The sequence below is a fragment of the Marmota marmota genome, unplaced genomic scaffold (genome assembly GCF_001458135.2).
Source record: "Marmota marmota marmota unplaced genomic scaffold, marMar, whole genome shotgun sequence".
Taxonomy (NCBI): domain Eukaryota; kingdom Metazoa; phylum Chordata; class Mammalia; order Rodentia; family Sciuridae; genus Marmota; species Marmota marmota.
The window spans coordinates 597,158-621,939 of NW_025999869.1; the positions used below are offsets into that span (position 1 = coordinate 597,158).

The window sequence follows — 24,782 nt, forward strand, 5'->3', positions numbered from 1 at the left end:
GACAAACCAAGCCACCCCTCTCCAGAGTCCAAGATATAAAGCTCGGGTTTTCGCAAAACCCCAGGAAGCATACAGAGAAATTTAAACTCTCACACATTTGCAGGTTACAGCGCAAAATCACACAGCAGCTCAGGGAAGGTTCTGGCAGATTCTCATGAAGGTATCCAGACAAGCACCTTATGATCTGCAACCCCACGACCAGGTACATGCTAGAGAGAAAAGAATGCATGTGAACACAGAAGCAGGTACCAAAACCTCAAGCAGCATTATTAATAGTATCTAAAAATTGGGACCAGTACTGTTACTTGGACATTGTATGAATAAATTTGTAATCCATTCACAAGATGAATTACAATTTGACATTTAAAACATGAAACCCTGACACATTCAACCAGAATAGGACCCTCAGAGAAGCTGAGGTGGGTGACAGAATCAGGGTTTGAGAAGACTGTACCCTATCTTGTGTGGGGTTCTTGACAGGTCAACCAGCCTGTGCCCACGAAAATCCCAGTTTGTGGTGTTAGGAGGGGGAGGGCTACCTGGACGGGGAGGAAGGACAGTCTCGAAAGGGGAGTGCTCCCCGTGTGCCGAGTGGGTGCATGATGTAAACCTAGAACAGAGTCGGCACCTGCTCCCTGGAGGTCCTGGCATCCAGTGCTGGCCACTGTCCTGCAAGGTGGCTGCTCATCGTTCTTGCTTCCTGTGGTTCATGCCCTGATGTCCAGGTGCTGCTGCCTTCATTGAGTAAGGGCTGACCCTCCAGTGGTGGAGGTAACAGTGTGCACATCCATGGTTCATCCTCAAGGGTAGGTCCAAATGGGTCTCCAGCAGTACTCACTCTGTGGGAAGCCAGCACTACACCATGAGTACACTCACATGGCCCTGTGGAGGAGCCAGGGAATCTGAGTCTCCTGCTCAGAGCCTTGTGGATCAGGAGCCTTGAAGTGAGATTTCCAGCCCCACTGAGCCAACCTCAAACTGCAATGTGTGCAGAGATCCAGAGATGAAGCTTCTGACCAAGGCCCGAATCCCTGAGCTGCAGTGGGGAAACCATGGCTGGTGCAGCGCCCTGGCTCTCTCACCTAACTCAGTCTGAGGGGTGTTCCTAGCTGGATGGGAAGGGTGCAGATTGTCTGTGGATTGTGTGTCACCAAGCATTGTAAATAACAATGACCTACAATCAGTAGGTTTGCTCTTTGAGGCACTATCAGTAAGTAATTCTGAAATACATCTGTGTAATGTAGGCTTAGAAAAATGGGAAAGTATATTAAAGGAAATGAAACCTGGGTTTCTCATAGTTGGAAAAGTTAGCTACAAATATGAAGGGGAAGATTAAGATGTTTGCTTTGAAAACTCAGTAGCAGTGAGCACACCAGTGACTAGAGGTTGATCTGTAAAATGCTTCATTCAACGGAACTAGAGGTCTTTAGAGAAAGGGTGGCTTCCAGGAACAAGCAAGCCATGTGGGCTGGGCTCTTCAGTCTTGTTGTAAAGAAGGGAAGCTCTCAGACTGTGACATGGACAGAGACTAACTGTAGAACAGAGGAGGCAGCTGAAGAGGGGCCCTATGTTCAAGTTTGAAAAACAATAAAATTCATAATTAAATAAATATTCCATGTTCCTTGTTGACAGAGATTGATAATGAGAAAAGCACCCTATGCCACATGAGAACAAACTCCTCCATTCAGTAGAATGTGAGCTGACAAACAGGGAAGGAATCTATAACTGTCACATGCAGCCAAGTGCTCACAAGGGCTCAGATCATTCCCCTACAGAGTACTGTGTCACACCTGTCCACAATGCACAGGCCTGCTGGACAACAGCTAGACCCACAATGGCAGTTCCCTTGGATGATGTGTCACGCCCCTGACACAGAGCACTGGAGGCCTCAAGTCTCTGCTGCGGCCTCTCCAAGAACCCCCTCTCATGGTTCAATCTCAAGAAACCTTCACAGTAATCCCCGAGAGCTGCTCTGTGCCTTCCTTGTACAGCACACAGCCAACAATCCAGCAATCCTCAGGTCACAGAAAGAGGAATAGTCCCAGGGTAAAGAGCATGGAATAAGTGACACTAAAAGCAGCCCAGGCTCCTGAATTCTACAATAAATAAGAACATTAACAGGTGAAAAGGATGCTGTTGTCAGGAGTGGCAGAACTGTGGGGGAGCCACTGATGGTGTGGGGTCAACGTTGGGTTGCGCAATGCACAGAGAAGTCATAGATGTCCTTGTTCTTAGGACATACACATTGAATTATTTAATGAGGGGGAAATATGAAGTTTCCAAGTGACTCCCAAGTGACTCACAGAAAGTCTGCACATACATGGTGTGTAGCATGTGTACACATTTAGCACATATGAAGATCTTACCGGATACTTCTAGTCTTCAAACCCTCTGTGAGACTGAAATCATACCAAAATGCCACATTAAAAGATACACAGTATACATGTATAACACCCACTTAAGGACCTCCGCTGCCCTCTGAAGCAGAAGATACCTCCTATTGAGTGTCCTCTTTCCACACCACTCACTGTCCCTCCCACCACAACCACAGTCACCTCCCCTTGGTAACACACTGATGCTGCTAACCTTCATGCACACATAACTGAGCACCATTCACACCTGCCAATAGCATGACTGCCACACCTCTATGCTTCATCTAAGAAACAGACGACCCTGTGAGGGTTGTTAAAACCCTCTCGAATGGCTTAAGAGCTGGCCAAGGCTTCCAAAACCCACCAGAAATAGAAAGAAAATGGGAAGAAATAGCAGATCTAGGAGATGGGAGGCAAAGTAAATACTCTGAGACCTGCAGAGACTTGAGGATTGGTTTCAGAGAATAAAATAAGCCCAAATTTCTAAAGCCCAAACCGAGACCAGGTTGGAGAAGGGGAAAGGTCAACAGAGAGAGAAAGAGGGAGGAGAAAAGCACATAGGTTAACCATTCACAAGGTTTGGAACAAAAAGTAGAAAAAAAATTAAAATGTGATAGTACATCGCTGTTCGAGCAGTAGATCAACCAGTCCAAAACAAAACTGTAAATAGAAAGCCCTGAGGGCACTGCCGTGGTTGTGGGGAGTCCACAGTTGACCAGTGACCCCCTTAGACAACAAAGCCTCTGCCCACCTCCAGACAGCAGCAGATTAAACCAGAACACCCTGCAGTGGGTTCTCTTCAGAATCCAGCTAGAGAGGACGAGTAACTGGATCACTACTAGCTGAAAGTGGCGACAACCCCCTGCCCCTGACCAGGAACAAGGACCACGGGGTGGAGCAGCCCACCTGGGAAGTTTAGAAAGGACCCAGGACTCAACTAGGCTGCCACCAGGCAGACAGAGAAGGAGCAGAGGCCCACAGCTGGAGGAGGTGGAAGTCAGAGCTCAGATCTGGGCAGCAAGGCAATTTAGGGCCTGAGCATAGGGAAGGGGCAGGGGACCTTAGAACAGCTGCCCAGGAAGAGCCTGAGTTGTAAGAAACCTGGAGAGACTGTGCCCCTGACCATGCACCCACATGGGCCAAAGCTCAGAGAAGCCGCCTGAATGTTCACAGCATAGAGTTGTGGATCCCAGATTGTGGCTGTGGCTGGGGAAAGCAGGGCAGCCATGCCTGAGTCCCCAGGGAGCTTAAAGGGAAAGTGCCCAGACCTTTACCACAGCAGAAACTCTGCAACTGCTAGAAGAAAATGTGCACCCAACACTCCTATATGGTAGCACAAGAACCGACTTCCTTAACAGAGTCCCAAATTATAAGAAAGAAAAGGGAGAAACAATAATTGGGGTGGCATCAAGTTAGATTGATTCTGTGTAACAAGAGAAGCAATTAACAACATGAATCAAGAGCCTAGAGAATGGGAGAAGGCTTTGACACCTGCTTCCCAGATAGAGCATTAACATCCAGAATACACAAGTAATGTTAAAAAAAAACCCAAAAAAATATAAATGGGCAAAAGAACTAAAAAGATACTTCTCAAAAGAAGAAAGACAACTGGCCAACAAATATATGAAAAAATATCCAACATCTATAGCAATCATGTAAATGCAAGTTGAAACTACATAAGATTTCATTTCAGTCCAGGGAGAATGTCAGTTTAAAGAATGCAAGTAAAAGTAAATATTGGTGAGGATATGGGGGAAAGTACAATCACACATTGTTTGGGGAGACTGCAAATTATTACAAACACTCTGGAAAACCTTTGGAGATTTGTTGAAAAACTAGGAATGGTACTATCATAGAACCCAGCTATCCCACTCCTTAGTATTTACCCAAAAGAACTCAAATCAGCATACTATAGGGATGCAGCCACATTATTGTTTATAGCAGCACAACTCACAATACCAGACTGTGGAACCAACCCAGGTGCCCTTCAATAGATGAATGGATAAAGAAAATGTGGTGTATATTTAATGGAGTATTACTCAGCCATCAAGAAAAGAAATCAGGGCATTTGCTGGAAAATGGATGGAACCAAAGAACATCATGCTAAGTCAAATAAGCCAGACTCAGAAAGCCAAAGGATGAATGTTCTCTCTGATATGTGGAAGCCAGTCCAAAGTAAGGGAGGCAAGGGATAGAGTGGGAGAGAGGGAAAGGTAAAAGAGGGGGGATTCCACCAAAACAGAAGAAAGACTCATGGACTAGATCAAGAGGATTGAGGAGCGGGAGGAGGAATAGAATAAGGGAAGAGCAGTGGAATGGATCTGATCCAACTTTCCTATGTACACATATGAACCTACCACACTAAGTCTCACCTTGAGGTATATCCACAAGGCACTATTTTTTTAAAAAAAAAAAAGTAAATAGCAGAAAAATCAGTACAGTAGAGGGAAGGGATCAGGAAAAGCAGGATGGGAGAAGAAGGAGAAGTTCTGGGGACTGAACTAGAGTAATTATATTACATAATTTTATCATTATGTGAAAATAAATCCTAATGCTCTGTATTACTGAAATGCACCAATAAAAAATGACAGAGTCACTCATTGATAACTGAGATATTGTTTCAGGACCCCAATATCTCAGCTCTATTTGATGAACAATGCCATAAAAATGAGAAACTCCATTCTAACCCTGTAAACCAAGCTTTCACTATCGCTTTTCCTCATTTTTACCAGTATGAAATGATTCTGCTCTGCCAAGGACAAATTAGGATCCTCTCTGTAAAACCAGTTGGACTTGGCACACCACTCAAAATCTCCCCAAGTTGTGTCCAGAACCAGTGTCATGACATAAGTAGAAATACGACATGGCTTCTTCCTGGAGAATGGGATGTCTGCAGCCAGTTGGAGGCTCTGGCTAGAGGCCCAAGGCTTCCCTCCTTGAGCAGCCGATTAAGTTCACACCCCAACTCCTTTCCTTATCAGGCTCCCATTCAGGAGCCCCATGTACCTACCTATCTCCCTGAGCCAGAAACCCTGCCCCTGGAACCTGGAACCTGGGGAATTATTCAAATCAGCCAATCCACAGGGTGCAGAGAACCCTAGACAGCCCCAACCCACCAATCCTGCCTCAGATGCTCCCCAGAGCCCAGCCTGTCTCCTGGCCCTGGGGACAACTCTCTCAGTGGCCCTGCCTGGCAGCCTGCTCTTCTTCAACCTGTAAGTAACACTTCTGCTTTTCATCTACCCAGGCTCAGTGTTGTGTCTCATCATAAAAGAAAGATTCTTGTTCTTGCTAGAACCTTAAGTGGGGTGGACCAGGACCTTCACTGGGTCCTTAGGAAACCTGAGTTTCTGTGGCAATTAGAGAGAAATGCAGGGTTCAGCTCCATTTATCAACAGAATTGCTGAATAAACTGAGACTTGTTTTTTGTTTTGTTTTCTGTACTTTGCAGTATTATTTATGGTATTTATATTGCCATCATCATATTCACATGTCTTTCTATGAGTTCAGCCACAGTAAAATGGGTCCATTTTCTTATTTGATTCTGAGTCTCCAACCCATCCCTAGATTTGACTAACTGCTTCCTCCTCAGGAGGCAGAGCTGCTCCCTTTTCCCACTCACCTGTCAGGTGAGTGGCTCACACAGCAAGCAGCCTTTCCAGGTGGCTCTGGGACTGGACCTCTCACCTCCCCATGCAACCTCTTCCTTATCCTCTCTGTATCCCAGAGGGACACCTGCTCCATCTTCACTACAGCAGGCCTGTTAGCCTTGATTCTAAGCTCTCACTTCTGAGGGCAAAGCTTCCAGGAACCCATGTGCGAGAGTTCGCCTGGACCTCCATTGTTTCCTCCCCAGGGTTTTGGTCAGTGAATGTCAGCAGTCAGCATTAACCTTCTTTCCCCAGGGTTCTGTTTTAGAGTTCCCTCTGTGGCTGCAGCCCAAAGGCACCTCCTGCATGCCCACCAGTAGGTGGCGCTAGTCTTACTCATTCTTTATTTGGCCTCTAATAAGAGTGTTTCCTCCTGTGGCTTTAGGTTGGCTGTCCCAACCAGCATTTGAAGACATAACAGTCACATGAAGTTGTCACCTCCCCAGTTAATGCACAGTTTTCAATTCTGAATCAGAAAACCCGACATGGACCCTAAAATAGAAAGCCTTCTGGGCCAGAATGTTCCCTGCCCTGAGGCGCTGGCTTCCCAGGTGATCAACAGCCTGCCTCGCTTTTCTTCCTCCTCAGCCGTCCTTACTATGGAGCAGGTGGAAGAAGAGTCCACTTACCTCCTGCTTCTGCTTCCCACATGCAGGTGTCCAGGAGGCCAGCTTTCTGTCCAGGGATCCTGTTCACAGTGTTTCAGGAAGAGTGTGCACAGCAGTGAACCAGAGGAAGGACTTGACCCAGGACAGCCCCTGGGAGGACAGAGGTCTGAGACCCCCCAGGATGCAGCCCTGGAGCAGGAGCCTCAGGACCCTCCTGTTCTGCCTCCTGATTCCCTGGCCAGGCGCAGGTGAGTGACAAAGGGTATAGCTGCCCTTTCCTTTCCCTGCTGCCTGGCTTAGGCTCCCTCCTCCTCAGGTGCCCCTGAGCCCAGCTCATTCCCCTTTGCTGGAGCTGAAGCCCAGATGCTTCTGAATTCAGTCTGTCCTTCTGGCTCTTGCTGATTCCTGTTCTTTTCTCAATCCTTTGTGAGGATAAAGTGACCCAAGTATCTAAAGCTGTTTTTTTTTTTTTTAAATTATGTGTGTGTGTGTGTATACACACACACACACATACATACCTATATGGTTGTAGATGAACACACAGTATCTTTATTTATTTTTATGATCATATAAATCTTTCACCTTTTATTGAAGCTGTGTCTTAGGGGTCTTTTCTGATTAATTCTGCTCAAATTTGTTTGCATCTTCTTTAAAGCTGAGCCTGGAGTACAGGTGCCTCCTGGGGACACTGGCTGCCCTCTGACAAACCTGGGGACAGAACTCAGGGACCCCAGGGACCATTGCTCCCACCCAATATGCAGACCCTTCTCGGAGTCTTTAGCTTCTTCCTCTCATAGGATTTGATTTCTTGTGTCTCTCACTGTTGTGTTTGGCCCTTACTGGGAAAAACGTACACCCAGTGTGTGGGACAGCATCCTGAGTGGCTTTGACACATGGAGGTGGCCTATGTCTTGAAGTTTTGGTGTTTAACAAGAGTTTATGTGAGAGCAAATCTCACTTCCAATAAGGTAATTGACCTACATGAGGACCCAGGAGCTTATAGATAGAAACAGAGACGTTCCATTGAAATGAAAACCACCAACATTAAAATGAAAGATCAAAGCATGTTAGAAAAAAAAATACATATTTACTCCAAGAAAGCCATCCTGATGGACAAGAAAATCAGTAGACATGGTTTCCAAAACAGGTAGGAGACAAGTTTAGATTGTAGGCTGTGTCAGCCTACCACCTCAGAAGTCCCCATCTGTTAAGATCCCAAGAAGGCACCTGGCACCTTGCAAGAGGACCTGGTCACCTCAGTGAAAAACTTCCTTTTGCTAATTTCCCCTTAGCTGTAAGATTCTCTGAAGTCCTTTCCTCTGGTTCCATGATCAGCAATGAGGGCAGGATTGGGTCTAAGGGGATCAGGATTGGGTCTAAGAGGATCCAGCAGGAGGAGGGCCACCTAGAGGTCTAGTGGTATGTGTCTTGCTGCCTCTGTCATCCCCCAGGGCACCTGAAGAAGGAGCTTGTGTCTGAGGTCCTCTGTCATCAAGCAAAACAGATATAGGACTTCTGGCCTCTTCTTCTTGGAAACAATTGTCATTTGCTGCCCCTGCTGAGGTCCTGCAGCCTGGCAGGAGAGTCCCTGATCTCTGTTATCTTCCCTGGTGGCACTGTTAGTACCTGTTGAAAGAGGTGAGACAAGTGAGGTCCTCCATGAAGGACCTCCTGCAGACGACGAGCAGGCTATGCTCATCTCTGGCCTCTAATCACGCTGTGTCACACACAGGAGGGGTCTTCTCCTGTCAGAGCACGAGCAAGTCCTGCCATTTCCTAGTTATTTTAATGTCCTTTTGTCCCCAAGGTCAGGTCTTCCTCTGTCTCATCATCTTCTGGTGACTTCAGTGTCAACCTAGTCACAGGCTGTGCCACACTGACTTGAAAACCGAGCTCCATGATGCTCTGACAACTGGAATTTTTTAAGAAAATGCCAAGATGACCCTCAAAAGTTTCCCAAATCCAGCATTTTGGCTTTTGAAACACTTCAGATTTGTGATTTTCAGGTAGGAATACTGAACTAGTATAGTTCATGCAAATATTGCAAAATCCAAAGATACTGAATTCTGAAACCTGTCTGAGCACCCTAATGATGACAGTTCAGGCCAGTACCACTGCTTTAGCTTTCAATTTTGGAAATTCTCTTTAAAAAATAAACAGAATAAATTTGATTTTTGACCTTTTCTATGGTGCTTGAAAACCATTTTTAACTGTTAGCATTTTGTTTTGTTTTGTGTTGTTTTACATCATTCTGGTGACTTTCTTAGGCAGGTAACACTTATTTTCAATGGTGCATTGATACTGGAAAGTCCTAGGGATGGATGCAATTGTTCCCTTACATTTAAATTGGCTGCCAGGTCACTTTAAGTCCTTCTCTGACACCACTCAGTTCTAGATTTATCCACACCAGCTCTGTGTGCAGTGAATCGCCTCAGGTATGACACCACCCACTCAAAGTTGCTGGAACCACAGCTTAAGGGCTCAGTCCACAAGACCACCCACAGCAGGGGCTACCTATACCTTTGTTCTCCTGACCATGGACTTAGGGGTTCTTGTGACAACCCTCAGAACTCAAAGAAGCATGATGTTTAACATCCAGTTTCATCACTGGGGATATAATGTGGGAAACTCACATGCAGGAGGTCCTCAGGGCAAGGTAGGTGGGGCCCTCCCTGGTGGACTCTGGTGTACCCCTGGCAATACCTTGCTGTGTTCACCATGTGGGGGTTACCTGGCCTGGCTGTTTCAGAGGTCACGAAAGTTTCTTCACAAAGACCTGACTGAGCCAGCCATTGCCCACTGGGGAGAGAACTCAGTCTCCAGGCCCCTCCTGTCCCTGGAGGCTGGGGTGTGGCCCGTAGGTCAAACCCTCACTTCCAATGCCACCCTCACCATGTCTAAGGACAGCCAGGAGCCAACCAATTAGAATGAGCCTCAGAGTGGTCAGAGGGGACAATAAGAAGTAAGGAAAAAGAGTACTGGCACTCTTTTGTGGATATGCCAAAGCTTCTATTGTCCACTAGAGAAAACATAAAAAACAATGTGAAGCCTGTCTTGAAGATTAAGCCTATCAGTATAGACAGGTGATGACCCTACAGGCCATTACTGAATTTTAACTAGGTAGATTTCCAGAACTACTATTAAATGGTCTCCTGGGGCTTTGGGAGGGATGGGAGACTTCTTGTAAGAAAGAACAAGACAGGAGTTCAGATCCCTGTTCTCACGTGACGAAGAAGGACTGGACAAAGGAACCATGAACTTTGGTTTGGCTGATTTTCTGCCTACATGATATAATCCCCAATGATTTGTTTTTGTGCTTTGTCTGAGATTTCTGTGCAGAAATGTTTTTTTTTTTTTTAATTTGTAGTTTAACAACTCATTCATGTAAATGGAACTTTAAAAATGTTAAGTGAATTGAGGACTAGGAAAGTAGTGCACATACCTTTCAAGGCTTTTGATAATTTATTTTCAATTTTAATTGATTTAATTGATTTTTATCTAGTACATATCAACATAGATATGTATATTTTCATGTTGTACAATATGATGCTTTCATATTTTTATCTATTGCAAAATGTTAAGTCAGGGTAACTATCTGTGCCTCCTCAAACACACCACCTGTCATGGTGAAGTCTTCAGCACCTTCCTTGTACTTCTGAGAAGCACAGTGGGTCGCTGTTGCTTGCAGTACTCTGCTGTGGGCAGCCCACCACCTCCCATCACCCAGAGAGCTGCGCCCAGGGCCCACTGCGCAGCCTCCAGGTAGCTCCTCCCTCTCTCCCGCTTGTGCCCATTCTGCTCTCAGCTTCCTGGAGCTCCCCCTGCTGGGGTGTTGGGTAGGAGGCAGTCCTGCAGAACTTCTCCCAGCCTGGCTTCTTTCACTTCACCTGAGGATCTGGAGATCCCACCCTGTTGTCCATAAAGGACAGATTTCATTATTTTTTAAGCTGGAATAACTCCATTCTGCATATGTGCCACTTGTCTTTAATCCACTCACGTATTACTGGAGACCTGGGCTGATTTAGTATCCTGGATACTCTGCATAGTGCCGCAAGAAACTCAGAGCATAGAAGTCTCTTTGGTATTGGGATTGGGGTTTCACTTCATTAATTTTAATTTTTTTTTAATCTTTCCACCCAGGGACCCAGCACCACTAAGTGAGGACACCCCACCCCCAGATTTTTCTTTTCTTTTCTTTCTTTCTTTCTTCTTTTTTTTTCTTTCTTTCTTTTTTTTTTTTTTTGGAAAGGGGTCTTGATAAAATATCAAAGCTTGTCTTGAGCTTGAGATCCTCCTGCCTCAGCTTCCCCAGTCACTGGGAATACAGGTGTGCACCACTGTGCTTGCCAATTTCATTTCCTTTGTCTATGTATACAGTAGAATTATTACTGCCTCCTGTTGTAATTTAATTTTAATTTTTTTTTTTTTTGGCGGGAGGTACTGGGGATTGAATTCAGGAGTACTCAACCATTGAGCCACATCCCCAGCCCTATTTTGTATTTTATTAGAGACAGGATCTCATTTAGTTGCTTAGTGCTTTGCTAAATTGCTAAGTGTGGCCTTGAACTCATGATTCTCCAGCCTCAGCCTCCTGAGCCACTGGCATATGCCACCATGCCCAGCCTAATTTTAATAATTTTAAGAACCTCCATGCTGTTCCTGACAATGGCTGGGCTAATTAGCATCTCCACAACAGTGTGCAAGGATTCCATTCCTCCACATCGACCAACCTTCTTCTGTTTGTCTTTTTGATGGTAATTGCCTTTTCATGGAAGTGAGGTGATATCTCATTTGGTTTTCTCTTGGAGGCACACTGGGAGGTGAGGTTGCAGGATCCTATGGTTTTCCTGTTTGCCAAAGGCTGCTCCAGCACATTCCCAGCCTGAGCGTGCAAGGGCTACCTTCCTCCACACCCTAGCTGATGCTTCTGCTCTTTCTACAAAAGCCTTTCTACTTTGGTTTAAAGGGAGCATCTCCTGGTGGCTTGGTTTGCTTTTCTCAATGATTGATAAAAATCTTTCCATATTCTTGCTGGTCATTTGTTTGTTCCTTGGAAAATGTCTACTCATATCTCTTTATGGTTTTTTATAAGCTTATTTTTCACTGTTCATTTTCCTGAGTTTTGGCCTCTGACACATATGTGGCTGGCACACCTGCTTTCTCCTCTTTGGGTGTCCTTTGGCTTGTCTCTGCTGTGTGACCTGGTTATTTGATGGTACCCGCTGGTTCATTTTGGCTTTTATCCCCTCTATTTTTTTGTATCATATTCAAAAATTATTGGCAACACCAATTCCAGGCAGCATTTTTCATTTTCTTATAAAAATGATACATTTTTAGGTTTTACACTTATTTACCTAATGCAGGTTATCTAACCCTGGTGTGCAGAGGGTCAGATTTTACTCTTCCACCTGAGGATATTCAGTTCACTCAGCTCTGTTCATTAAGCTGTGTCCTTTCCACAGTCCACATTCTTGGACCCTTGCTGGATTTAGACCACAGCCTAGGTGTGGGCTGAGCTCTGGGCTCCTTGTCCCTTGTGCTGATGTGTGCCTGTGTCCATGACAGCACCTAGTGCTCTGCTCACTCCAGAACTGAGGTCCTTAGAAACCAGCAGCTGTGCTCAGGCTGCCTCACTCTGCCTGCTGGAGGGTGTCCACTCTTCATGAGCTGTGCGTTTCCACAGGGACATTCAGGATTTGGAGTCTATTAATTGTGAATAAACCATTTTACATTTTATTTTTTTAAAATCAATTTAAAACACTGTGCTGTGTCCTACACAGTGTGTGCTGAAAAATCACACACTGTGTAATGGTTATGTCCACTTAATTAGCAACCACCTTGATGCACATAGTGGTTCTTGTGTGGAGAGAGCTCACAGCTACACTTGAGAACAAAGTGTGCCATCCTGACTTGTGGGCACATTGGTTTACGCCAGAGACAGCAGAGCTCATGTTGATCTCAGTGGGCAGTAGGAACTTTAAAAAATATTAATTCATCTTTTTAGTCCATAAATACTGCGATACAGTTCCTTTGATTTTTGCTTCTTTAATTTCCTCCACTAGTGCTTCACAGTTTTGGAACACACTCAGTCCTGGTGATGCCGCCCCTGGGTGTGGACCCAGGGCTCAGCTCATGCAGCTCTGGGGCATCTCCACCTCCAGGAAGGCTCTCAGCCTCAGTGTCTCAGGCCCTGCTGCACCTTCCCAGCCTGTGGCCTTGGGATCCTACCTGAGGAGGCACATGGGGCTGGAGCAGCTCAGAGCCTGAGGTCTGTCCAGAGCCAGGCCGAGCTGCCCTCCCCTCCACCTGGTGCTGCTGTCTCCAGCTCTGGGGTGAGGTGACATGGGCCCAGCCAGCACAGGAGCTGGAATGTGTGACCTGGCACACTGATCTTATACCTGAGAAAATATTCTGTCTGTATTACTTTGTAGCATAAAATTATTCTAATTGCTTTGAAAATATATTTTAAAATATATATGTAGAACATATATAGTTGTAGAACAAATATGTATGAGCATATATGTAGAATATATATCTTAATTCATCGAACTTATATTTTATTCCATTCTTTAAAGCAAAGAAACATAGTATACTCATTACTATAATGCTTGCTTTTCATCTTAATAATTACATACAATAGGACAAGTACCTGAATCACCCATTGGCTGATTCCCTCATATCTATAATCAAGATGATCTCTGTAACACATACACTTCTTATGGGAAATCATAATGGATTATATGAACTTACTTCCCACCCTAGGCCACTGCAAGAGCAAAGTTGAACATCTGCAGGTTTCCCTGAGGTGCCATCAGCATCTGGGCCTCTCTTGCCTCCTCTGCTAATGTTGCCAACCTCCCTGTGTTAGGTCGGCTCATGGTGCTAATGCAGCTGGTCTGCTTCTCTCCTCAATCCCAACCATGCCTGCCCCAGACTGAGGAATGACTTTATCCTGCTTTCTCTCCATCACTTGCAGGGCAATTCCAGGTGATGGGACCAAGATCACCAGTCATTGCCATGGTAGGGAAAGAGGCTGTGTTCTCCTGCCACCTCAGGCCAGCCATGGATGCGCAGCAAATGGAGGTGACATGGTACAAAAATCATCAGTCGGGCCTGGTGCACGACTATAGGAATGGCCAGGAACACGTGGAGCAGCAGCGACTAGAATATTGTGGGAGGACCCAGTTTCTGAAGGGGAACATCAGCCAAGGGCAGGTGGCCTTGAGGCTCCAGCCCATCCGGACTTCAGATGGAGGGGACTACAGGTGTTTATTTGCAAGCTCCACAGGGTACAGTGAAGCACAGTTCAAGCTGTTAGTCACAGGTGAGCCCTGGCAAGAATACTCTGAGACATAGTGTGTTGTAGTTTTTTCCTAACAGCACTGTGTGGTGTGCATGGCCAGAGGTGGCTGAGTCCACACAAACAGGGAGCTGGAATCCAGAATGCCAGAGCTGAGCCTCACCTGGGCGGCCCACTCTGGCTGCACCATGTCTCAGTAGAAATCCACTCTCCTCCCTTTTCTTTCTCTCTGTGACTGCTGAAGGGGAGGTGTAAGCAGGGAGCACAGTGTGTCCTAACTCTGAAATGTCCTAGAGACACTTCTTGGTCTGAAGATGTCACTCTCTTTTCCAAAACCCAGAAGCAGCTTGATGTGCAGGAGGGTTCTGAGCAGTCCACCAGCAAGCCTGACTGTCTGACCTCATTCCAATGCACACAGACGTGCCACTGAGCAGTCGGACATGGTGTTGTACACTCTTCTTAAACACCCTTGTCTGTTCAGGTCACAGCTTGTGTTTGTGCCTTACATCCCTCTTCTACAGAGATGTGGCTCCCCTCCTGTCCTGAGTGGCTGAAAGAGTGAGGAAGGTTTCTTTCCTAGACACTGGATTTGCCAGATCCCAGATGCTTCTGCTCTGGCTCAGAGGACTTCTGCCAGCAAACAGAGAACAGCTTCCCACAGCTGTCCCACTTTGTGCCCAGATTCCTTGCAAGCACACACCTTTCCCCTTGAAGCTAGGCCCAGGATACTAGGGCCTTATGCTTGCACATGTGTGTTCTGAGCTTCAACAGTGGGTCACTAATGCATTCCCAGCAATCTACATTTTATTACATGATTGCAGGAGAGGTTCTCCAATATACTACTCGTCAGAATTTCTCCTCAGCAGAAGAAAAAGTGGTATATGTTTCTCTTACCGAAAAACACACAGAATTAAAAGAAACTAGGGCCTATGTTCAGCTTTCGAATTTGAAGTATGTACATATATTAGGCACAACATAAGGGAACCCACTCAACACTGTAAGAATCCAAAGTATCTCCAGCATATCCAAATGTATAGTTGAATTTATAGTTTACCATGGGCAGTAGAAATATTCTGAACTTTATTCCCCACTAAGGACAATATCACACCCTTATCTCCCAACTGTAGCTGTCTCACAACCACCCCTATGCTTCAGATCTGGAGGACAGAGATAGCCTGAGGGGAAGCCACACCCCCTTTCTCTATTGATATTGTCTAGAGCATTTCCATTCAGACTTGTCAGCATCTGAAGGCCACTCCTTAGAGCAGGAAGTGGGAAGGTGCTCCACAGCTGGGTAAGCATTTCCCCAGCTAAGAAGTTCATTACCCCAGAATGCGCTGCCCAGGTAAGGCAGCTACCTCCTGCATGTGGCCATGCAGGTGCAGCTTAACCCCTATAAATCATACAGGAATGCCAGTCCCACAGCCACCTGGCTAGTGTGTCTCACACAGAGCCCTGGCCTATTGCACCAGACAACAGCCCCAGGGCTTCCCCTATGAGAAGAATTTCTGCAGGAGGCAAGAGCAGGAGGAGGGTGAGTGAATGTTGGGGAGCAGTTTACCACAGGAGCCTCTAATCCACACGTGCCCTTCAGTTCTCAACCACGCTAAATGGATGGATGGAGGGTCTCAGCCCTATTGTAGTGAGCCTGAGAAGAAAGGATGAGTCATGAGTCCTAGGAAAGGGGGAAAGAAAATGGTCCAGATGGTGTTTGACCACTTGTATACGCACTGGTCTAACAAATTCAATTTCTTTCTCAAAAACATAAAAAACGTCTTTTGGGTGCACAATTTTCATACTCCAGCTTTCACAAGCAGGAGAGTTCAGAGCCTGCAGGTTGACCAGTAAGCCAAAGTCCATTGGCTTCAGGGGGCAGAGCCATTGGCCTCCTAACACAACAGTCTCTTTTTATCTCACTCTCTCCCTCTCTCAATCCCAGCCTCAGGCCAGGATCCTCATATTCATGTTGAACCTGGTCCCAGTGGGAGCATTAAGCTGACCTGCACATCCCCTGGGTGGTACCCGGAGCCAGAGGTACAGTGGAGTGGCCCAGGACAACTCCAACTGGAACCTGCCTCAGAGGCAAACTCAGTAGAAGGAGACGGCCTGTTCCGTGTGGAGTCCTCTGTCTCAGTAGAGGAAAGTTCCAGAGAACATGTGACTTGTTCCATCAGGAACCCTGTCCTCAATGAGGAGAAGAAGGGCCACGTGTCCATGGCAGGTCAGTTCCCTCCCAGGTGCTCCTCCAGAGGTTCCAGTGCAGATAGAAAGCTGTGAGGAGCAGAGACCCCTGACACAGACTGCAATGAGGGTCCAGTGGGTGCCTTGTCACTCTTGAGTGGGGACTTCCTCAGATGTACCCCTGTGCACTCCTGCTGAGGTCAACAAGGTCATTATTTCACAGGGTAGAAGTGGATATGCCAAAGCCTTCAAGGGTAACAGGGCTGACAGGGGTCTGTCAGAGCCCCTTGGAACTTTCCACTGCCTGGACTCACCCTGCACAACAATTGAGATTCTTCCCCCACTTGTCAAGTTTACCTAATGTGCTTATCACAGCCACCTCTGTGACCTTGACACATGCAGACTGTTTTGTGCTCAGGTTCCAACTAGTAAAAAGGGCTAATAATAGTGTGTCCTTGTGAGGTTGGAATAAGGGTTAATGACACAATTCTTTTCACAGGCAGAGAGGACCAAGCACCCAGGTGTGCCCTCCACCTCTGCAGAGTGTCTGTCAGGGAAACACAGCCTGCCCTCAACTCTGCCCTGCACCACCCCTCCCTCTCCCAGTCAGGGAGCAGAGTGCAGTCTGTGCTCCAGGGTGTTCTCAGGCCCTTCTCTCCCCAGCTTGCCCCACCCTTCCTGGCACCTCACATCAGCACCTGTACATATCCACCCTCTGGTGCTCATGGGCACTGGGGGGCACTATCTTTGTATCTCCCCTGAAGTGGCATTTTCTGCTGGTCCTTCAATACCTAAATCAGGAGCTCTCTTTTCTGGAAAACTCCCCACCCAGTGTGCACCTGTGTCCCTTCAGTCCTCAACCTGCCCTTAGACACACATCTATGTGACGACGAGGACAACTGGACAAAGGGACCCATGATGAAGGCAGTTAGTACCTCAGGAGGGAGGGGGAGGGCAGGTGAAGGTGTATTGTATCTGCAGTCTGTTCCTCAAGAGCTGGTCCCAGAGGATCTCACATGATTCTGAACTTCCTGCGGATCTTACCCCAGGTGGGCTCTGCGTGGCAGCACTATTAGGGGCATTGGGATGCCCTGGCATTTCCCTCAGGCACTCTGAACAGCTCAGCCCTCAGCCCAGGCAGGCCAGCGCCATCCTCAGAAGCCCTGAGCAGACAACTACCCAGTGGGCTTCCCAGCGGGAGCACTGCATGTGGAGCTGGTCTCACAGTGCCTGCTGGGTTACTTTCCTCTCTTCAGCCTGTCCACATAGCTGCCTGTTTGACAGGGCAGTTCGGGGCCTGCCCAGGCTGGGGGGAGGCAGGAAGCGGAGGTCCTTAGGAGTGCTGGGAGGGCTGGGGAGGCTTGGGGTCTCTGATGCCTGGTGACGTCTCCATGAGGAAACAAGAAGGACTCGTCCCCATCAGCCAGGCCACCTGCAGTCAGCCTAGATCTCAGTGCCATAGTCCTGTTTTGCAGGTGACCTGTTCACCAGGGTCAGCCCCTGGACTGTGGTGCTGGCTGTGTTTGATGTTCTTGTGGCTGTCAGCTTGGCGGTCATCAGTGCTATCCTCATGAGGACCACAAAAGCCAAAGGTAAATGGAAAGAGTGGGGCTCACATCATTTTTGGAATTTTCATGGGATAGCTATAAAGTTAACAGGGAAATGGACTCAGGATCCTTCATCATTACAATTGCAGAGGAATCACCTGAGGAGGAAGAGGTCATTCACCTGCACAATCAAATCTTGTGCTTGACCTCATCTTGGACTGTGTGCTTGCTTTAGTCTGCCCATGCAGACAAGGAGAACCACTTGTTCAGGAGGGATTGAGTCCTCTCCAAGACTTCTCGGCCCTGCCTCACTAACTCTCACATCACATGGAGCTCTGTGCATGTGACAAATCAGTCTATGTGATATGGTTCATGGCAGCCATGACTCCCTCAAGGTCACAGTGCATGGCTCTGTGCTTGTGACCAGATGGGGCCATGTGACCTTATTCACTGCAGCCATTCCCTAACATAGAGGAGTAGTAGACCCTGGTTGCAGGTGAGGGGCTGCATTGGTGGGACCAATTCACACACACATGCATTGGGAGAGCTGGATCTGTGATGTCTGCTTAAAGAGCTAATGGGCAGTGCTAATGAGTTTCTCATCCTGAACCCACAGGATTTCAGGTGGTTCCATAAACCAGTCACAGAGGCCAAATGCCTGTCACTTAGTCACATTCATACAAATCATTAACATTAGGTGTGTGACAAAGTCCTTCTTCTTGTTAGTTGGGTGCAGCCCAAGAAGCCCACTGGGTAGTTGTCTGCTCAGGGCTTCTGAGGGTGGCACTGGCCTGCAGAAAATTTTATGTGTAATTCGAAATGAATAAAATCACTTGCTAAGTCTGCAGGGGAGAAGAGGTCTTTGTTCTCTGTAGCCCATGCTCCTAGCATTGAGCTATGATTGACAGGTGTCTCTCAATGGCCCTGAGGGGAAGAGACCCTATTTGCTCATGGTGATGTCCCTAGTACATACAGCAGCAGCAGCACTGAAGTGCGTCCTCAATAAGTGTGTGCTGAGTGGACAGGAAAGAGTGGCTGTGGCCTCAGAAATGCCATGGAGATAAACTGACGCAGAGCAATGGCCACTTATGAGCAGCAGACTGTGGTGGACATAAGAAGCAAATTGTAAAGGCTCAGGGCATTCAGGATTTCAGGCGCTGGGCATGTCCAGTGTGGGAACATAAGACAAGGTGTCCTATCAGTCTGAGCCCCTCAGAGTCCAGCAACATGGCCCACATGTTCAGTGGTCCCTTCCCATCACATAGCAAAACCCAGGATGAACTTGATTGGCATCTCAGAGACTCAGCTTTCTTCACCTCTGTGTTTTCTCTTTAGAGACTCTCTCTGAAGAACTTGGTAAGTTCTATGTCTCTGTTCTATGCTCACTTAAAATTCCAGCCATTTTGTCCTCCAAACACTGATTTCTCCCTGTGATTGATTACAGAGGAACGAAGTTCAATAGGAGGAATAGGTAAGTGAAGCCCGTCCCCCTTGTCCCGCATGCCCATTACTGCAAAACCTCACTGTCCCCGTCACCCAGCTAACCCTGGATGTGTCCATCTCATTGCAGATCTGGAGGAAGCTTGGAGATATGCAGGTAGGTGCACAGAGAAGGAGGTATGGCTAAGAATGGCCTCATGCCTGTCCTCTAAGCTGTCCGGGATTCTATTGTGTAAGAAAATTTCTTCCCAAATGATCCAGAGGATGCAAGTAGGCAAAGACAATGCTTAGATACTGCATGTAGGGACCTAAGTTGGTTAGAACCCAAGTCCCACTATGGGAGAGGTGGTCTAGCTAGACTACCATAAATGCATGCATGAGCTCTGGGAAGCACAGACACTTCAGGGCCTCCTGACCTGACAAGCAAGCTCTGCTCCATAAGGAGTAAGTCCCCACCATCCCCTTGTGACCACCACCACAGGACTCTCTGGGGTGATGATGAAGAGATGATGAAGGATTAGGTCTCTTCTCTCTCCTCTCCATTCTAATCAAGCCCTCCATGTCCCTCAGGTCATTCTCACCAACAGGAACACACCCTCTTTTTCCTCCTTAGTTTTCTTAACAATAAAGTAAACAGCAATCTCAGTGAACCCAGTCTCTCTGTCTGGCTGTTTTCCTACTCCCCTCTCCCTCTCCAGAACAGCCTCATTACACACTTGTGAATCCTCCTTCCTAATTTGTTCCCTCTGCTGTCTTCCCACCCCAGCTCCACAAATACCCACAGCCTGACAACGGCCCTCGTGGTCCTCAGTGGTCCTCACCACCCTCCTGCTGCCTCCTAGCTCCACCTCCTTCCTCTCCCTCCTCCTGTGGCACTGGCCACTCTCCTGCCCTCTGAACCCACTGCTGAGCTTCTGCCTCTGAGCTGAGCAGGGGGATCATCTCCTTGACCTTCCCAACCCTTCTGTTATGTCCCCTCTGTTCATGGAGGGCCTGGTGTTCCTAGTGCTAACACCTGGAGACCTTCTGAGTGTCAGAACCTTGGTAAAGACCTTTCCCAAGGGGTTTCCATGCTCCACCCATCTCCTACCAGCTGAGGCCTTGCAAGCTCTGAGGTGACAACAGAAATATGTTCCCCAGATGGAGCCGTCTGGAGTACTTTCCTGCAGGAAATGAACTTCAGATCAGTACTGGGGATGGTGTACTGGATATGGACAGAGTGGTGTTTATTTTCTCTCCGTGTTGATGAAAAGGGCCCTTAAGGACATGGGCCTTGTTCCTCTTCTTTGCTTTGACCCCGGCTGAGAAGGTGAAGAGTCTCTTCTTTTTTTGTTATAATTTTTTTTATTTGCTCTTTTTAGTTACACATGTCTGTAGACTATATTTTGACATGTTATACATACCTGGAGTGTAACTTCCCCTTCTTGTGGCTGTGTATGATATGGAGTTACACTGGTCATGTGTTCACATATGAACACAGGAAAGATATGTCTGATTCATTCTACTGCCTTTTCTATTGCTACCCATGCTCCCTCCCCTTCATTCCCCTTCATCTAATCCAGTGAACTTCTATTTTCCCTTATGTTGTATGAGCATCTGCATATCAGGGACAACATTTGGCCTTTGGTTTTTTGGGTTTAGCCTATTTCACTTAGTATATTATAGTCTCCAGTTCCATCCATTTACCAGCAAATGCCATAATTACATTCTTCTTTAGGGCTGAATAATATTCCTTTGTGCATAAGTACCATGTTTTCTTTATCCATTCATCTTTTGAAGGGCACCTAGATTGATCCCATAGCTTAGCTATTGTGAGTTGAGCTGCTATAAACATTCATGTTGCTGCATCACTGTAATATGCTGATTTTATGTCCTTTGGGTATAAATGAGGATTGGGATAACTGGGTTCTGCTCTAAATTTTCTGAGGAATCTCCATAGTGCTTTCCAGAGTGATTGCACCAATTTTCAGTCCCCCAACACTGGATGAGTGTACCTTGTCTCCCCACATCCTCACCAGTGTTTTCTCTCACATGTATTCTTGATAATTGCCATTCTGAGTGGAGTGAGAAGAAATTTCAGTTTAATTTTAATTTTCACCTCTCTAATTGTTAGAGATATTGAGCGTTTTTTCAATTGTTGACTGATCATATTTCTTTTTCTGTGAAGTGTCTGTTCATTTCTTTGCCCATTAATTGAAAGGGTTATATATTATTTTCATGTTAAATTTTTGAGTTCTTTATACATCCTGGAGATTAGTGCTCTATCTGAAGTGCAGTTGGCAAAGATTTCTCCCATTCTTTTATAGGCTTTCTCTTCACATACCTGATTGTTTCCTTTGCTGAGAAGAAGCTTTATAGTTTCATATCATCCTATTTATTGATTCTTGATTTTACGTCTTACACTTTAGGAGTCTTACTGAGGAAGTCTGTTCTTAGGCCACCATGATGGGCCTACTTTTTCTTCTAGTAGGTGCAGGCTCTCCCGTCAAATGCCTATATCCTTGGTCCACTTTGAGTCGAGTTTCATGCAGGGTGATGAATACGGTCTTAATTTCATTTTCCTGCATATGGAATTTCAATTTTCCCAGCATCATTTGTTGGAGAGGCTGTATTTTCTCCAATATATGTTGATGGCACCTTTGTCTAGAGTGAGATAACTGTGTTTATTTGGGTTTGTCTCTGTGTCTTCTGTTCTGTACTATTGGTCTTCATGTCTGTTTGGGTGCCAGTATCCACCCTTTTTGTTAATATAACTCTGTAGTGTAATTTAAGGTCTGGTACTTTGATGCCTCTTGCTTCTCTTTCCTTACTCAGGATTGCTTTGGCTATTCTGGGCCTCTTATTTTTCCAAATTATTTTTATGAATTCTTTCTATTTCTATGAATAATGTCATTGGACTTTTAATAGGAACTGCATTCAATCTGTATAGTGCTTTTGGTAGTATGGCCATTTTCACAATATGAATTCTACCTATCCTGCAGAATGGGAGGTCTTTACATCTTCTGAAGCCTTCTTCAATTTCATTTCATAGTGTTCTGTAGTTTTCATTATATTTCATTGTCCTTCATCTCTTTTGTTAGATTGATTCCCAAACATTTTCTGAGGCTATTGTAAATGGGGTAGTTTTTTAATTTCTCTTTCAGTTGATTCATCACTGATGTAGGGAAGCAATTGATCTTTGGGTATTAATTTAAATCTTGCTAATTTAATGAATTCATTTATGAGTTCTAAAAGTATTCTGTTGCTGTTTTTTGGGGGGTCTTCTAAAAATAGAATCATGTCATCAGCAAATAGTGATGGTTTGGGGTTCTTATTTTCCTATTCATAACCCTTTAATTTTTTTCTTCTAATTGCTCTGGCTGGGGTTTCCAGGACTATTAAATAGACATGGGGAAAGAAGGCATTCCTGTTTTGTTCCAGTTTTCAAAGGAATGCTTTCAGTTTTTCTCTATTGGCATCTATCAAGTTAATCATGTGATTCTTTTATTTAAATGTATTGATATGATAAATTCCATTTATTGATTTACATATGTTGAACCAAAGTCGAATCCCTGTGTTGAACCACACTTAATCATGGTGCACCATTTTTTTAATATGTGTTTGTAGGAAATTTGCCAGTATTTTATTAAGAATTTTTGCATCTATGTTCATCAGATATATTTGTCTGAAGTTTTCTTTCCTTCATATGTTTGTCCAGTTTTGGTATCAGGGTGATACAAGCTTCATGGTATGAGTTGAAAGGGTTCCCTCCTTTTCTATTTCATGGAATAATTTGAGGAGGATTGGTGTTAGTTCTTCTCTGATAGTCTGGTAGAACTCCACTGAGAATCCATCTGGTCCTGGGCTTTGGTTTGTTGGTAGGTTTTTGATGGCATTTACAATTTCATTGCTTGAAATTTATCTGTTTAAATTTTCTATGTCGGGCTGGGGATGTGGCTCAAGCGGTAGCGCGCTTGCCTGGCATGCGTGCGGCCCGGGTTCGATCCTCAGCACCACATACAAACAAAGATGTTGTGTCCGCTGAGAACTAAAAAAATAAATATTAAAATTCTCTCTCTCTCTCTCTTTAAAAATAAATAAATAAATAAATAAATAAATAGATTTTCTATGTCCTCCTGATTCAGTTTGCATAGGTCATATGTCTCTAGAAATTTTCTGATGTCTCAAGACTTTCTATTTTATTAGAGTATCAATTTTCAAGATAATTTCTGATTATTATTTCTATTTCAGTAGTGTCCCCTGTGATAATTCCTTTTTCAAAGCAAATAATTAATTAATTACAGCAAGTAATTTGGTAATATGAGACTTCTCTCTTTGTTAGCTTGGCTAAGGGTTTATCATATTTATTTATTTATTGCAAAGAACCAAGTTTCTCTTTCATTGGTTTTTTGGAGGGATTTTTTGTTTGTTTTGAGTTCATTGATTTTAGCACTAATTTTAATCATTTGATGTCTTCTAGTGCTTTTGATGTTGACTTGTTCTCTTTCTAGTGCTTTAAGATATAATATTTAACTATTTATTTGTTGACCCTCTATTCTTTTAATGAATGAGCTCAATACAACGAACTTTCCTCTTAGTACTGCATTCATAGTGTTCCAGAGATTTTTGTATATTGTATCACTATTCTCATTTATGTGTAAATATTTTTAATTTTATCCCTGATTTCTTCTGCTACCCATTGGATATTCAACAGCAAATTATTTAAATGTCTCCAGTGTTAGAGTAGCTTCTATTTTTTATTTTATCATTGATTTCTAATTTTAGTCTATTATGATCTGATAAAATGCCAGATATTATCTTTGTTTTTTGTATTTTCTAAGAGTTGCATTGTGGCATAAGATATGGTCTCTTTTAGAGAAGGATCTGTGTGCTGCTGAGAAGAAAGCATATTTAGTTATTGATGGATGAAATAGTCTATATATGTCTGTTACATCCAAATTATTAATTGTAATTTTTTGTTCTGTAGCTTCTTTATGTCGTCTATGTTTGGGGGATCCATCCAGTGGTGAGATAGGTGAGTTAAAGTCACCCAGTATTATTCTATTGTTGTCTATTTGATTCTTGAAATTGAGAAGGGTTTGTGTGATACATATAGATGCTTCATTGTTTGGGGCATAAATGTTTATGATTGATATGTCCTGTTGATGTATAATTCCCTTTAAAAGTATGAAATTTCCTTCTCTGTCTCTTCTGATTAACTCTGCCTTCAAGTCCACTTTATCTGATATGAAGATGGAAACCCCTACTTGTTTACTAGATCCATGTAAATGACATGATTTCTTCCCATCCTCTGACCTTCAGTCTGTGGATGTCTTTGCCTATGAGATCAGTTTCTTAGAAACAGCAAATAGTTGAGACTTATTTTTTAATACAATCTGCCAGTCTATATCTTTTCCTTAATGAGTTAAGGCCATTTACATTCAATGTTTTTACTGAGAAATGATTTCTGTTATCCTTATCATTGTGATTGATTTATGATTTTTAATTTGAATTAGTTTCTCCCTCGATTTACTATTTCTTTAGTGTATTTCCCCCCTTTGCTAGTTTTCACTTTTATTTTTTATTTCTTTTTCATGAAATACTTAATTGAGTGTGTATTATAGTGCAGACTTTCTAGTTGTGAATTCTTTTAACACTGTTTATCATGGAAGGTTTTATTTCATCATCAATTCTAAAGCTTAATT

General features: G+C 44.9%; 1 protein-coding gene across 1 annotated transcript in view; it reads left to right on the plus strand.

Moving 5' to 3' along the window:
* LOC125620257 (butyrophilin subfamily 2 member A2-like) overlaps positions 1-24,782 on the plus strand; it is a 56,357-nt gene that overhangs the window by 27,934 nt on the left and 3,641 nt on the right. Inside the window, exons 5-9 of the mRNA XM_048814766.1 lie at positions 13,607-13,954; positions 17,587-17,703; positions 18,994-19,014; positions 19,103-19,129; positions 19,229-19,255. Coding sequence (XP_048670723.1) covers positions 13,607-13,954; positions 17,587-17,703; positions 18,994-19,014; positions 19,103-19,129; positions 19,229-19,255 — 540 coding nt within the window. The remainder of the gene's footprint in view (positions 1-13,606; positions 13,955-17,586; positions 17,704-18,993; positions 19,015-19,102; positions 19,130-19,228; positions 19,256-24,782) is intronic.